Consider the following 12,750-nt stretch of genomic DNA (forward strand, 5'->3'; position numbering starts at 1 on the left):
CAGGTAACCACTCAGCAGTTAAGATTTAAACAAGTGTCTTTTTTCCCCTCCATGAACATACTAACACATATTACTATCAGTAAAGATACTCTGAATTGATAAAAAAAATAAGCTCCCTACCTCATACTATACACTAAATTAAATTCCAGAGGAAATAAAGACCTAAATAGCAACAACTCTAAATAAGAAAAAATCATACACACTGTAAATTCATGAGAATTAAATGAAATGGAGTAGTAAACACACAATGTACAGATAAATCAATTCAAAAGCTGAGTGAAAATTAGACAATAGTAGATCACAATGAGTTACATTAAAAGAAATAAGACGTGGCCCTGGCTGGTTGGCTCAGTGGTAGAGCGTAGGCCTGGAGTGCAGGGGTCCCGGGTTCGATTTCTGGCCAGGGCACACAGGAGAAGCGCCCATCTGCTTCTCCACCGCTCCCCCTCTCCTTCCTCTCTATCTCTCTCTTCCCCTCCCGCAGCCAATGCTCCATTGGAGCAAGGATGGCCCGGGCGCTGGGGATGGCTCCTTGGCCTCTGCCCCAGGCGCTAGAGTGGCTCTGGTCGCAGCAGAAGGACACCCCGGAGGGGCAGAGCATCGCCCCTGGTGGGCGTGCCGGGTGGATCCCGATCGGGCGCCTGCGGGAGTCTGTCTGACTGTCTCTCCCCGTTTCCAGCTTCAGAAATATACAAAAAAAAAAAGAAAAAAGAAAAAAGACGTGTTTTCCTAGGAAATCATGAAGGAAGCTGGGATTTCAGGAGCTTAATCATAATCTCTTCATAAATAAATTTTTCCATCTGAAAATTGGTAATTTTAGGTAAAATTAATTATCAAAATGATGATGGATTAAAGGGTAAACTTGTGCTGCTCTTATTTTGCTGAGTAGGTTCTCCTGATCTCCTGGGGCGGGGGTGTTCTTTTTGTAGCTTAGTGTACCCACTCCGTCTCCAAAACCATAGGGAGAGGGCTGGAGGAAGCTGATGTATTCACATTTTAAATGAAACTGAAATGAAAGTTCACTTCCTCTTCACGGATACCTCATGTGACAAGTTCCAATTTCATTTTAAAGTACAGTTTAGCTGAAGTCTCTTTGCTGTCTTTGAAAGCTTTGGAGAGAGCCCACCATCAAGCATGCTTAGAATTGGAGCACCTGCTGGTTCCATTGTGTATGTACTGTCTTTTTCTCCTGTTTGATCTTTAAACCCTTTGTGTTTATAGCTTGCTTTGTGTGCTGTTTCAAATCTTTGGTTTCAGGAAGTAAACTAAAAAAATCATGTCACTCAATTGGCCTCTACTTTTCTTAAGTAAAAAGAATTCATTTTTGAAAAGTTAATATGTGCTTGGCTATCTAAGCCTGAGGCTGAAACGTAGATTTCTTTGGAATATAATTTGAACACTTACATGGTTATAATTCCAGTTATTTTGAGTTAAAAAGAAACAAAAGAGAAAATAGAATCCAATTTGAGTAAGAGATAGGCACTGAATTTCTGTTAAAGTCTTTTTTGTATTAAATATATGTGTTGTTTTCAAAAGTAGTCAATTGAAATAGTTATTTTGATTGTTAGAGAAAAAAGTAAAAAAAAAAAAATGCCCTTGGATGTAAAAATAATACCAGGAGTTGTCTTTTAACCGCCTCTAAATGTTGTGGATGTTTAAATAGGCCAGTTGAGAAGAATTTATGCATTCAAAACTATGAAGATAAATGATTTTTCGAAGGTTTGCCTTCTTAAGGAGGAACATTTCCCTTGATTAGATTTATGGTCAAATCCTGGAAAGTACCTGTTTCCTGCAACAACCCCCAACCTTGGATGTAAGTTTGGTTTGCCAGATATTAGGACATTTTTGAAAATCACTTTTTAAAGAGTTACTAAGCACACAAAGTGGTACCTTAGAAATACCTTTGCAGTTATTTCCTGTGCCGATACAGGGTAGGGCAAAAGTAGGTTTACAGTTGTGAGTATACAACAGTTTATTATTGTCTTATTATTTATTATTGTATTATTTTCCATACAATCAACTGTAAACCTACTTTTGCCCCCACCCTATATATCCCTAAAAGTTTCCTGTATAATTCTGATTTGTAATATTCTGTCCCTTTGACAGATTTTGCATTGCTATTTTTTGTTGTAAAAAATAGGGTCACAATATATGCAGTTAATGGCTACTCTTCCTATGTGACCTTTCCCTTAACAGAATGAAACGGCTCATTTGGGTGCTCCTGGGCTGCTTCTCCACAATGGCACAGCTGCACAAAGATCCCACATTGGATCAGCACTGGGATCTTTGGAAGAAAACCTATGGCAAACAATACAAAGAAAAGGTAGATGGGATTGGCACCAAGTGATTTGCTTTTACTCCACTACTCTGTGCTTTCTTCCTCTCAAATTACACTCAAACAGGCAGTGTTATGCTCACATTTCTTGCCAGATTCCGTTCTTGGTACTAAAAATACAACAGGAAACAACAAAGTTCCTATTTTTATGGAGTTTATATCCTTGTAGGGGAGACAGGAAATAAGTCAATAAATAAGCAAGTATATAGTATGTCAGATGGTGCTCAGTGCAGTAGAGAAAAATAAAGCAAAGCCTGGAGGGTAGGAAGGGCCCTGGGAGTGATGATTCTATAGAATGGTAAGCAAAGGCCTCACATATAAGGTGACATTCGAGCAGAGAATTGATAGAAGCCAGGGAGCAAGCAAAGTAGATGACAGGCCAAGAGGGGAAGAGTGCATGTTTGGGGAATAAAAGGTGCTTATTTCAGTCCCTGGCACATAGAAGTGCTAGTGGATATTGTTTCTTGACTCTCACTTCCCACTTTGTATTTTTTTTTTTATTTCAAAGCATACTTATCGACTGATTTTTAAGACTTGAACCCTAGTGTTCCAAAGTCCTATATTTCTGAGTTTGTAGGCAAATATTATATATTTACTTATTTGATGTGTTATTTTTATATTAAACAAAACATACTTTGAGTAGGACATACACCCTGAGGTTTTTTGTTGTTTCTTTTAAGATTCTATGGCCCTGGCCAGCTGGCTCATTGGTAGAGTGTCCGCCCAGCGTGTGGAAGTCCTGGGTTGGATTTCCAGTCAAGAGTACACGAGAAGCCCTGGCTGGTTGGCTCAGCGGTAGAGCGTCGGCCTAGCGTGCGGAGGACCCGGGTTCGATTCCCGGCCAGGGTACACAGGAGAAGCATCCATTTGCTTCTCCACCCCTCTGCCGCGCTTTCCTCTCTGTCTCTCTCTTCCCCTCCTGCAGCCAAGGCTCCACTGGAGCAAAGATGGCCCGGGCACTGGGGATGGCTCTGTGGCCTCTGCCTCAGGCGCTAGAGTGGCTCTGGTCGCAACATGGCGACGCCCAGGATGGGCAGAGCATCGCCCCCTGGTGGGCAGAGCCTCGCCCCTGGTGGGCGTGCGGGTAGATCCCGGTAGGGCGCATGCGGGAGTCTGTCTGACTGTCTCTCCCTGTTTCCAGCTTCAGAAAAATGAAAAAAAAAAAAAAAAAAAAAAAGAGTACACGAGAAGCAACCATGTGCTTCTCTATCCCTCCCTCTCTCCCTTCTCTACCCCTCCTCCCCTGCAGCCATAGCTTAATTGTTTCAAAGGAGTTGGCCCAGGGAGCTGAGGATGGCTCTGTGGACTCTACCTTAGGTGCTAAAAATAGCTTGGTTGAGCAACCAACAGAGCAATGCCCCAGATGGACAGAGCATCAGCCCCAAAAAGGGGGATTGCTGGGTGGACCCTGGTCAGGGCACATGCAGGAGTCTGTCTCTCTTCCTCCCCTGCTCTCACTTAATTAAAAAAAAAAAGATTTTATTGATTTCAGAGAGAGGAGAGAAAGAAAGATGGGATGGGGGAGGGAGGAGTGAGGGAGGAGCAAGAAGCATCAACTTATATAGTATGTCTGTAAAGTCAGTGCACTTTTGACTGGTCACAGGAAAGCAACAAAAGACGACAGAAATGTGAAATCTGCACCAAATAAGAGGCAATCTCTCCCAATTTCATACCTATTCAGTGCAGTTCAATGTGGGCTCACGCACAGATTTTTTAGGGTTCCTTAGGTGGCTAACCTGTATAGCCTCTACAGCAGGGGTCCCCAAATTACGGCCCGCGGGCCGCATGCGGCCCCCTGAGGCCATTTATCCGGCCCCCACTGCACTTCCGGAAGGGGCACCTCTTTCATTGGTGGTCAGCGAGAGGAGCATAGTCCCTATTGAAATACTGGTCAGTTTGTTGATTTAAATTTACTTGTTCTTTATTTTAAATATTGTATTTGTTCCCATTTTGTTTTTTTACTCTAAAATAAGATATGTGCAGTGTGCATAGGGATTTGTTCATAGTTTTTTGTTGCGTTTTTTTTTTTTTTTTTGTATTTTTCTGAAGCTGGAAAGGGGGAGAGACAGTCAGACAGACTCCCGCATGCGCCCGACCGGGATCCACCCGGCACGCCCACCAGGGGGCGATGCTCTGCTCCTCTGGGGCGTCGCTCTGCCGCAACCAGAGCCACTCTAGCGCCTGGGGCAGAGGCCAAGGAGCCATCCCCAGTGCCCGGGCCATCTTTGCTCCAATGGAGCCTTGGCTGCGGGAGGGGAAGAGAGAGACAGAGAGGAAGGAGGGGGGTGGAGAAGCAAATGGGCGCTTCTCCTCTGTGCCCTGGCCGGGAATCGAACCTGGGTCCCCCGCACGCCAGGCCGACGCTCTACCGCTGAGCCAACTGGCCAGGGCCTGTTCATAGGTTTTTTTATAGTCCGGCCCTCCAATGGTCTGAGTGACAGTGAACTGGCCCCCTGTGTAAAAAGTTTGGGGACCCCTGCTCTACAGACTCGTCACTGACTGATGGCCTACCAGAACGGGGTTTCTCCACCAAACTGCCGGTTTCCTTCAACTGCTTATCCCACCAAGTAATGTTATTCTTATGTGGTGGTGTTTCGTTATAAACGCACCGATATTCACAATGCACTTTGGTCACAGATTCTAATTTAGTGAGCCACAGAACACACTGAACTTTCCTCTGTACCGTCCACATCTCTACTGGCATCTTTGTGGGCTGCTCCGCTGTATACACGGTGTTATGTCATCATCTGCACATGCGCACATGCTGCCACATCATCCTACAGAAACTGGGAGGGTGACCTCAGTATTCCAGGTGGACACTCCATTCACTGTGCCAACACAGGTCAGGTCACTTTGAGTTGTTTTCCTGATGGTGAACTTCACCTGCACCCACTCCATTTTAGACCAGGCCTCTAATTTCAAAGTCAGCTTGAGTTAAATGTGCAGGTAGCACCACTATCTGGTGAAGTGAAAGCTATCTCTGTTTTTAATGATTTCACTCCCTAAGAAGGAATAAAAATTACTTTCCATTATTAGTATCTTACCTTATTTATCTTCCCTTCTCAAAGTTCATTTCTTTTTTCCTTTCCTGTACTTTATTATATTTATTTTTCTTTATTCCATATTTTCCCCTCTAGTGGCTTAGAAGTATATCTGTATATGTCCACTAACTGGGGTAAAAGTAAAATCTTGCTCCAAAGGAGACAGGGCTGTATTTAGGCTTGCTACCTGGAGTCAGACTTTGGGCTCTAACATTCAATGAAATGAGGCAGCAAAGAGATGTTGCTAGCCTATCATTAGGGTACTGGAAACCATAGCCCTGGAGGTGAGGATGAAGGCAGTATCTTTAGGAAGCACCAGGTGCACTGTGTTCCATGTACACTGTATTCCGTGTACACTATATTCTATGTGCACTGTATTCCATGTACACTGTGTTCTGTGTGCACTGTGTTCCGTGTACAGCAGGGGTCCCCAAACTTTTTTCACAGGGGGCCAGTTCACTGTCCCTCAGACCGTTGGAGGGCCAGACTGTAAAAAAAACTATGAACAAATCCCTATGCACACTGCACATATCTTATTTTAAAGTAAAAAAACAAAACGGGAACAAATACAATATTTAAAATAAAGAACAAGTAAATTTAAATCAACAAACTGACCAGTATTTCAATGGGAACTATGCTCCTCTCGCTGACCACCAATGAAAGAGGTGCCCCTTCCGAAGTGCAGCGGGAGCCAGATAAATGGCCTCAGGGGGCCGCATGCGGCCCACGGGCCATAGTTTGGGGACCCCTGGTGTACAGTGTTCCATGTGCACTGTGTTCCGTGTGCACTGTGTTCCGCGTGCACTGTATTCCATGTGCACTGTATTCTGTGTACACTGTGTACACTGTACTCCGTGTGCACTGTATTCCGTGTGTGCTGGCCCTATATGAATAAAGCTCCTGGAGGGCAAGAACATCAACAGTCCAAATAGGGATTCATACTGGATAAAATTAAAAGAACCAAAAATGATTTTAAGATAAAAATATATATAACAAAATAACATCTACACAAATGAACAAGAAATTGTAAAATAAATTAGAAATCCAATTAGAATTCTTGAAAATAAAAAATGTAGTAATTTAAATAAGAAGTCAATAGAGGGATATAAACTTCAGATTGGAAAGAGCTGGATAGAATCAGCAATCTGTAAGACAGTACTGAAGCCCACAAGGCAAAAGAAAAATAAGAAAAATGGAAAAAAATAGAAAAAGCTATGAAAATGCAGGTAAAAGAGATGAAAGAGAGTTTGAAGCTTCAAAATATATCTAATAGAAATTTCTGAAGAAAAGAATCCAATGGGATGGTAGACAAGCAATATTTGAAGAAATACTGGTTGAGAATTTTCTAGATATGAAAAAAAAGTCCTGTGTCCTTCAATCAAAAGTGCACAAGAGAGAGCCTGACCAGGCAGTGGCGCAGTGAAATAGAGCATCTGACTAGGATGCAGAAGACCCAGGTTCGAAACCTCGAGGTCACCAAAATGACTATAGGCTCATCTGGTTTGAGCAAGGCTCACCAGCTTGAGCCCAAGGTCGCTGGCTTGAGCAAGGGGTCACTTGGTCTGCTGTAGCTCCCCCCCCCAATCAAGCACATATGAGAAAGCAATCAATGAACAGCTAAGGTACTGCTTTAAAGAATTGATGCTTCTCATGCAAATCAAAACTACAATGAGATACCACCTCACCCCTGTTAGATTAGCTATTATCAACAAGACGGGTAATAGCAAATGTTGGAGAGGCTGTGGAGAAAAAAGGACCCTCATTCACTGTTGGTGGGACTGTAAAGTAGTACAACCATTATGGAGGAAAGTATGGTGGTTCCTCAAAAAACTGCAAATAGAACTACCTTATGACCCAGCAATCCCTCTACTGGGTATATACCCCAAAACCTCAGAAACATTGATACGTAAAGACACATGTAGCCCCATGTTCATTGCAGCACTGTTCACAGTGGCCAAGACATGGAAACAACCAAAAAGCCCTTCAATAGAAGACTGGATAAAGAAGATGTGGCACATATACACTATGGAATACTACTCAGCCATAAGAAATGATGACATCAGATCATTTACAGCAAAATGGTGGGATCTTGATAACATTATAAGGAGTGAAATAAGTAAATCAGAAAAAAACAAGAACTACATGATTCCATACATTGGTGGAACATAAAAACGAGACTAAGAGACATGGACAAGAGTGTGGTGGTTACCAGGGGTGGGGGGAGGGAGGACATGGGAGGGAGGGAGGGAGAGAATTAGGGGGAGGGGGAGGGGCACAAAGAACTAGATAGAGGGTGGCGGAGGACAATCTGACTTTGGGCAAGGGGTATGCAACATAATTTAATGACAAAATAACCTAGACATGTTTTCTTTGAATATATGTACCCTGATTTATTAATGTCATCCCATTACCATTAATAAAAATTTATTAAAAAAAAAATTGATGCTTCTCATCTCTCACCCTTCCTGTCTGTCCCTATCTGTCCCTCTCTCTGTCACACACACACACACACCCACACACACACACCCACACACACACGAGGAAATAAAGAAACCCACTCTCAGACACATGTAATGAAGCTGCAAAATGTCACAGAGGAAGGGAATCACAAGTTACCAAAGTTAAAAACAGAAGTACAACAGCCTGACCTGTGGTGGCGCAGTGGATAAAGTGTCGACCAGGAAATGCTGAGGTCACTGGTTCGAAACCCTGGGCTTGCCTGGTCAAGGCACATATGGGAGTTGATGCTTCCAGCTCCTCCCCCCTTCTCTCTCTCTGTCTCTCTCTCCTCTCTCTCTCTCTCTGTCTCTCTTTCCTCTTTAAAAATGAATAAATAAAATAAAAATTAAAACAAAAAAAAAAAACAAAAAAAAAAAAACAGAAGTACAACAAACATACTGACATCTGCAATAATAAATACAGAAGACAATGGAGAAATATCTTCAAATAATTAAAGAAAAACAGGCAGAAATTTAGAATCAGTTAAACTATTTTTCTAGAGTGAGGGTAAAAAAAATACATTTAAAAAAGATCTGTAAAGTTTACCACCTACAAAGGATATACTTCAGCCAACAGCAGTTTGTAATAAAATTTTGGGTGATGGGCACACAACAATTCAAATGCTATAGAGATGTTTACCTGAAACCTATGTATTTTTTTTAAAGATTTTATTTATAGATTATAGAGAGGGGAGAGAGAGAGAGAGAAAGGGGGAGGAGCTGGAAGCATCAACTCCCATATGTGCCTTGACCAGGCAAGCCCAGGGTTTTGAACCTGCGACCTCAGCGTTTCCAGGTTGACGCTTTATCCACTGCGCCACCACAGGTCAGGCAACCTATGTATTCTTATTGACCAATGTCACCCCATTTAATTTAATTTCTAAAAGAATATATTTTTAGCAGATTGAGGAAGTTCATTATATATATCATAAAATAATAATCACCATCATGCAATTAAGAGCAAAAATTAAGATTAATATGCACTTTTACCAGATATATTGAATAAATTCAATTATTTTCATGCTCCCCAACAGATCCACATTTGGTAGAATGCTTAGCAATATGTTTATTGTCATAACTGAATACTTATTTGTGCAGGATTCAGTATAACTACATTCTTTTTCTGTATATTTTAGAATGAGGAAGTAACACGACGTCTCATCTGGGAAAAGAATCTAAAATTTGTGATGCTTCACAACCTGGAGCATTCAATGGGAATGCATTCATACAATTTAGGCATGAACCACCTGGGAGACATGGTAGGTAAACACAAATAATCCATTTATCTCTTGGTAAGCATTACTTCTGTCTCTCTGAAAGCATTTTGAAAGTAAACAACAAAGGTGAATTATCTACATGTGAACAAAGTTAGAATAATTTAGAATTTAAAGACAAGAATGTGCATAGATGCCTTTAATCCTACTGTGACCACTTTCTTTAACAAATCTTTTGTATTTTAAACTCACAGACTATTATTGCTTTTATTTTTCTTTTTTCTTTTTTCTTTTATTTTAATTTATTGTGTTTACATAGATTCAAGTGTCCCATCAAATATATCTCCCTCTCCCCCCACCCCTGTGTTCCCATTGATATCCCCTTTGTCCCCTCTCCCCAATGCCCTCCCCCCTTCCCTCCAGGATTTGCTGTCCTGCTCTCTTTGTTTCTGTGTTGTGTATACATAATGTCACTAATCCTTGTCCGTCTCTGATCCCATTCTCTCTTCCCCTTTCCCTCTGGTCCCTTTGACCCTGTCTCTGCTTCTATTCCGTTCCTTAGTTCAACTTGTTCATTAGACTCCTCATCTGAGTGGGGTCATATGATGTTTTTCTTTCTCTGCCTGGCTTATTTCACTTAGCATAATAGTCTCCAGGTCCACCCATGTTGTTGCAAAAGGTAAGATTTCCTTTTTTCATGGCCACATAGTATTCCATTGTGTATATGTACCACTGCTTTTTAATCCACTCATCCACTGATGGACACTTGGGCTGTTTCCAGATCTTGGCTATTGTAAACAATGCTGCAATAAACATGGATATGCATGTCTTCTTTTGAATCAGTGATTTGGTATTCTTAGGATACATTCCTAAAAATGGGATAGCTGGGCCAAATGGCAGATCCATTTTTAATTTTTTAAAACTTAGTGTTTTTTATTTTATTTTATTTTATTTATTTATTTATTCATTTTAGAGAGGAGAGAGAGTTAGAGTGAGAGAGAGAGAGAGAGAGAGAGAGAGAGAGAGAGAGAGAGAAAGGGGGGAGGAGCAGGAAGCATCAACTCCATATATGCCTTGACCAGGCAAGCCCAGGGTTTTGAACCAGTAACCTCAGCATTCCAGGTCAACGCTTTATCCACTGCGCCACCACAGGTCAGACTCCATTTTTAATTTTTTGAGGAAACTCCATACTGTCTTCCACAGTGGCTGCACCAGTCTGCATTCCCACCAGCAGTGCAGGAGGGTTCCCTTTTCTCCACACCTTCGCCAGCACTTGTTGTATGTTGTTTTGTTTTGTTTTTTATTTATTCATTTTAGAGAGGAGAGAGAGGGAGAGGGAGAGAGAGAGACAGAGAGAGGGGGAGAGAGGAGCTGGAAGCATCAACTCCCATATGTGCCTTGACCAGGCAAGCCCAGGGTTTCGAACCGGCGACCTCAGCATTTCCAGGTCGACGTTTTATCCACTGCGCCACCACAGGTCAGGCGTATGTTGTTTTGTTAATGAGCGCCATTCTGACAGGTGTGAGGTGGTATCTCATTGGGGTTTAATTTGCATTTCTCTAATGATTAGTGATGTTGAACATTTTTTCATATATATGCCTATTGGCCATCTATATGTCCTTTTGAAGAAGTGTCTATTCAGTTCTTTTGTCCATTTCTTGATTGGGTGGTTTACCTTCCTGGTGTTCAGTTTTAAAAGTTCTTTATAAATTTTGGTTATTAACCCCTTATCAGATGTATTGTCAAATATTTTCTCCCATGTGTAGTTTGTCTTTTTATTTTGTTCATAGTGTGTTTAGCTGTGCAAAAGCTTTTTAGTTTGAAACAGACCCATTTGTTAATCCTGTCCTTTATTTCACTTGCTCTTGGGAGATAAATCAGCAAATATATTGCTGCGAGAGATGTCGGAGAGCCTACTGCCTTATGTTTGCTTCCAACACGGTTATGGTTTCACGACTTACATTTAAGTCTTTTACCCATTTTGAGTTTACTTTTGTGAATGGTGTAAGGTGGTTGTCTAGTTTCACTTTTTTGCATGTAATCTGTCCAATTTTCCCAACACCATTTGTTAAAGAGACTGTCTTTACCCCATTGTATACTCTCACCTCTTTGTCAAATATCAGTTGTGCATAAAGGTGTGGGTTTATTTCTGGGTTCTCTGTTCTGTTTCATTGATCTATCAATATATGCCTGTCCTTATGAGTACAATGCTCTTTTGAGTACAATGGCCTTGTAGTATAACTTAATATCAGGGAGTGTAATACGCCCCACTTTATTTTTCTTTTTCAAGATTCCTGAGGCTATTCGTATCCTTTTTTGGTTCCGTATAAATTTTTGGAATATTTGTTCTATATCTTTGAGGTATGCCATTGGTATTTTAATAGGAATTGCATTGAATTTATAGACTGCTGTGGGTAGTATAGAAATTTTAATAATGTTTATTCTTCTTATCCATGAACACAGTATATGCTTCCACTTCTTTGTATCTTCCTTGACTTCTTTTATCATTGTTTTATAATTTTCCAAGTACAAGTCTTTAACCTCCTTGGTTAAATTTACTCCTAGGTACTTTATTTTTGTTGTTGTTGTTGCAATAGTGAAGGGGATTGTTTCCTTAATTTTCTCTTTCAGACAGTTCATTGTTGATATATAAAAATGCCACTGATTTCTGAATATTGATTTTATATCCTGCCACCTTGCTGAATTCATTTATCAGGTCCAGTAGTTTTTTGTTGTTTTCATTTTTATTTATTTATTCATTCATTTTAGAGAGGAGAGAGAGAGAGAGAGAGAGAGAGAGAGAGAGAGAGAGAGAGAAGAGGGAGAAGCAGGAAGCATCAACTCCCATATGTGACTTGACCAGACAAGTGCAGGGTTTTGAACCAGCGACCTCAGCATTCCAGGTCGATGCTTTATCCACTGTGACACCACAGGTCAGGCGGTCCAGTAATTTTTTTCACTGAGACGTTAGGGTTTTCTATGTACAGTATCATGTCATTGGCAAATGACAGTTTTACTTTTCCAATTTCGATACCTTTTATTTCTTCTTGTCTGATTGCTGTGGCTAGGACTTCCAGAATCCTGTTGAATAAGAGTGGTAAAAGGGGACACCCCTGCCTTGTTCCTGATCTTAACGGGATTGCTTTTCATTTTTGCCCATTGAGTATGATGCTGGCTGTGGGTTTGTCATAGGTGGCCTTTATCATGTTGAGGTATGTTCCCTGTATTCCCAGTTTGCTGAGAGTTTTGATCATGAATGGATGCTGGATTTTATCAAATGCTTTTTCTGCATCTACTGATATTATCATGTGATTTTTCTCCTTCTTTTTGTTTATGTGATGAATCACATCGATTGATTTGCAAATATTGTACCAGCCTTGCCTCTCCAGAATAAATCGCACTTGATCATAATGTATGATTTTTTTCATGTATTGCTGGATTTGGTTCGCTAATATTTTGTTGAGAATTTTAGCATCTAAATTACATCACGGATACTGGCCTATAATTTTCTTTCTTTGTTGTGTCTTTGCCTGGTTTTGGAATGAGGATTATGCTTGCCTCATAAAAGGAGCTTGGAAGTCTTCCCTCCGCTTGAATTTTTTGAAATAGCTTGAGAAGGATAGGAGTTAGTTCTTCTTTGAATATTTGGCAAAATTCGCGTG

General features: G+C 41.0%; 1 protein-coding gene across 2 annotated transcripts in view; it reads left to right on the forward strand.

Annotated features, from left to right (window-relative positions):
• The first annotated feature begins 1,011 nt into the window (after positions 1–1,011).
• Positions 1,012–12,750, forward strand: part of CTSS (cathepsin S) — a 47,178-nt gene continuing 35,439 nt past the window's right edge. For both annotated transcript variants that reach the window (XM_066268024.1, XM_066268025.1), the window contains exons 1-3: positions 1,012–1,169; positions 2,197–2,323; positions 9,011–9,133. In XM_066268024.1, coding sequence (XP_066124121.1) covers positions 1,135–1,169; positions 2,197–2,323; positions 9,011–9,133 — 285 coding nt within the window. In that variant the 5' untranslated portion in view covers positions 1,012–1,134. The remainder of the gene's footprint in view (positions 1,170–2,196; positions 2,324–9,010; positions 9,134–12,750) is intronic.

Source organism: Saccopteryx bilineata, chromosome 3 (genome assembly GCF_036850765.1).
Source record: "Saccopteryx bilineata isolate mSacBil1 chromosome 3, mSacBil1_pri_phased_curated, whole genome shotgun sequence".
NCBI classification, from domain to species: domain Eukaryota; kingdom Metazoa; phylum Chordata; class Mammalia; order Chiroptera; family Emballonuridae; genus Saccopteryx; species Saccopteryx bilineata.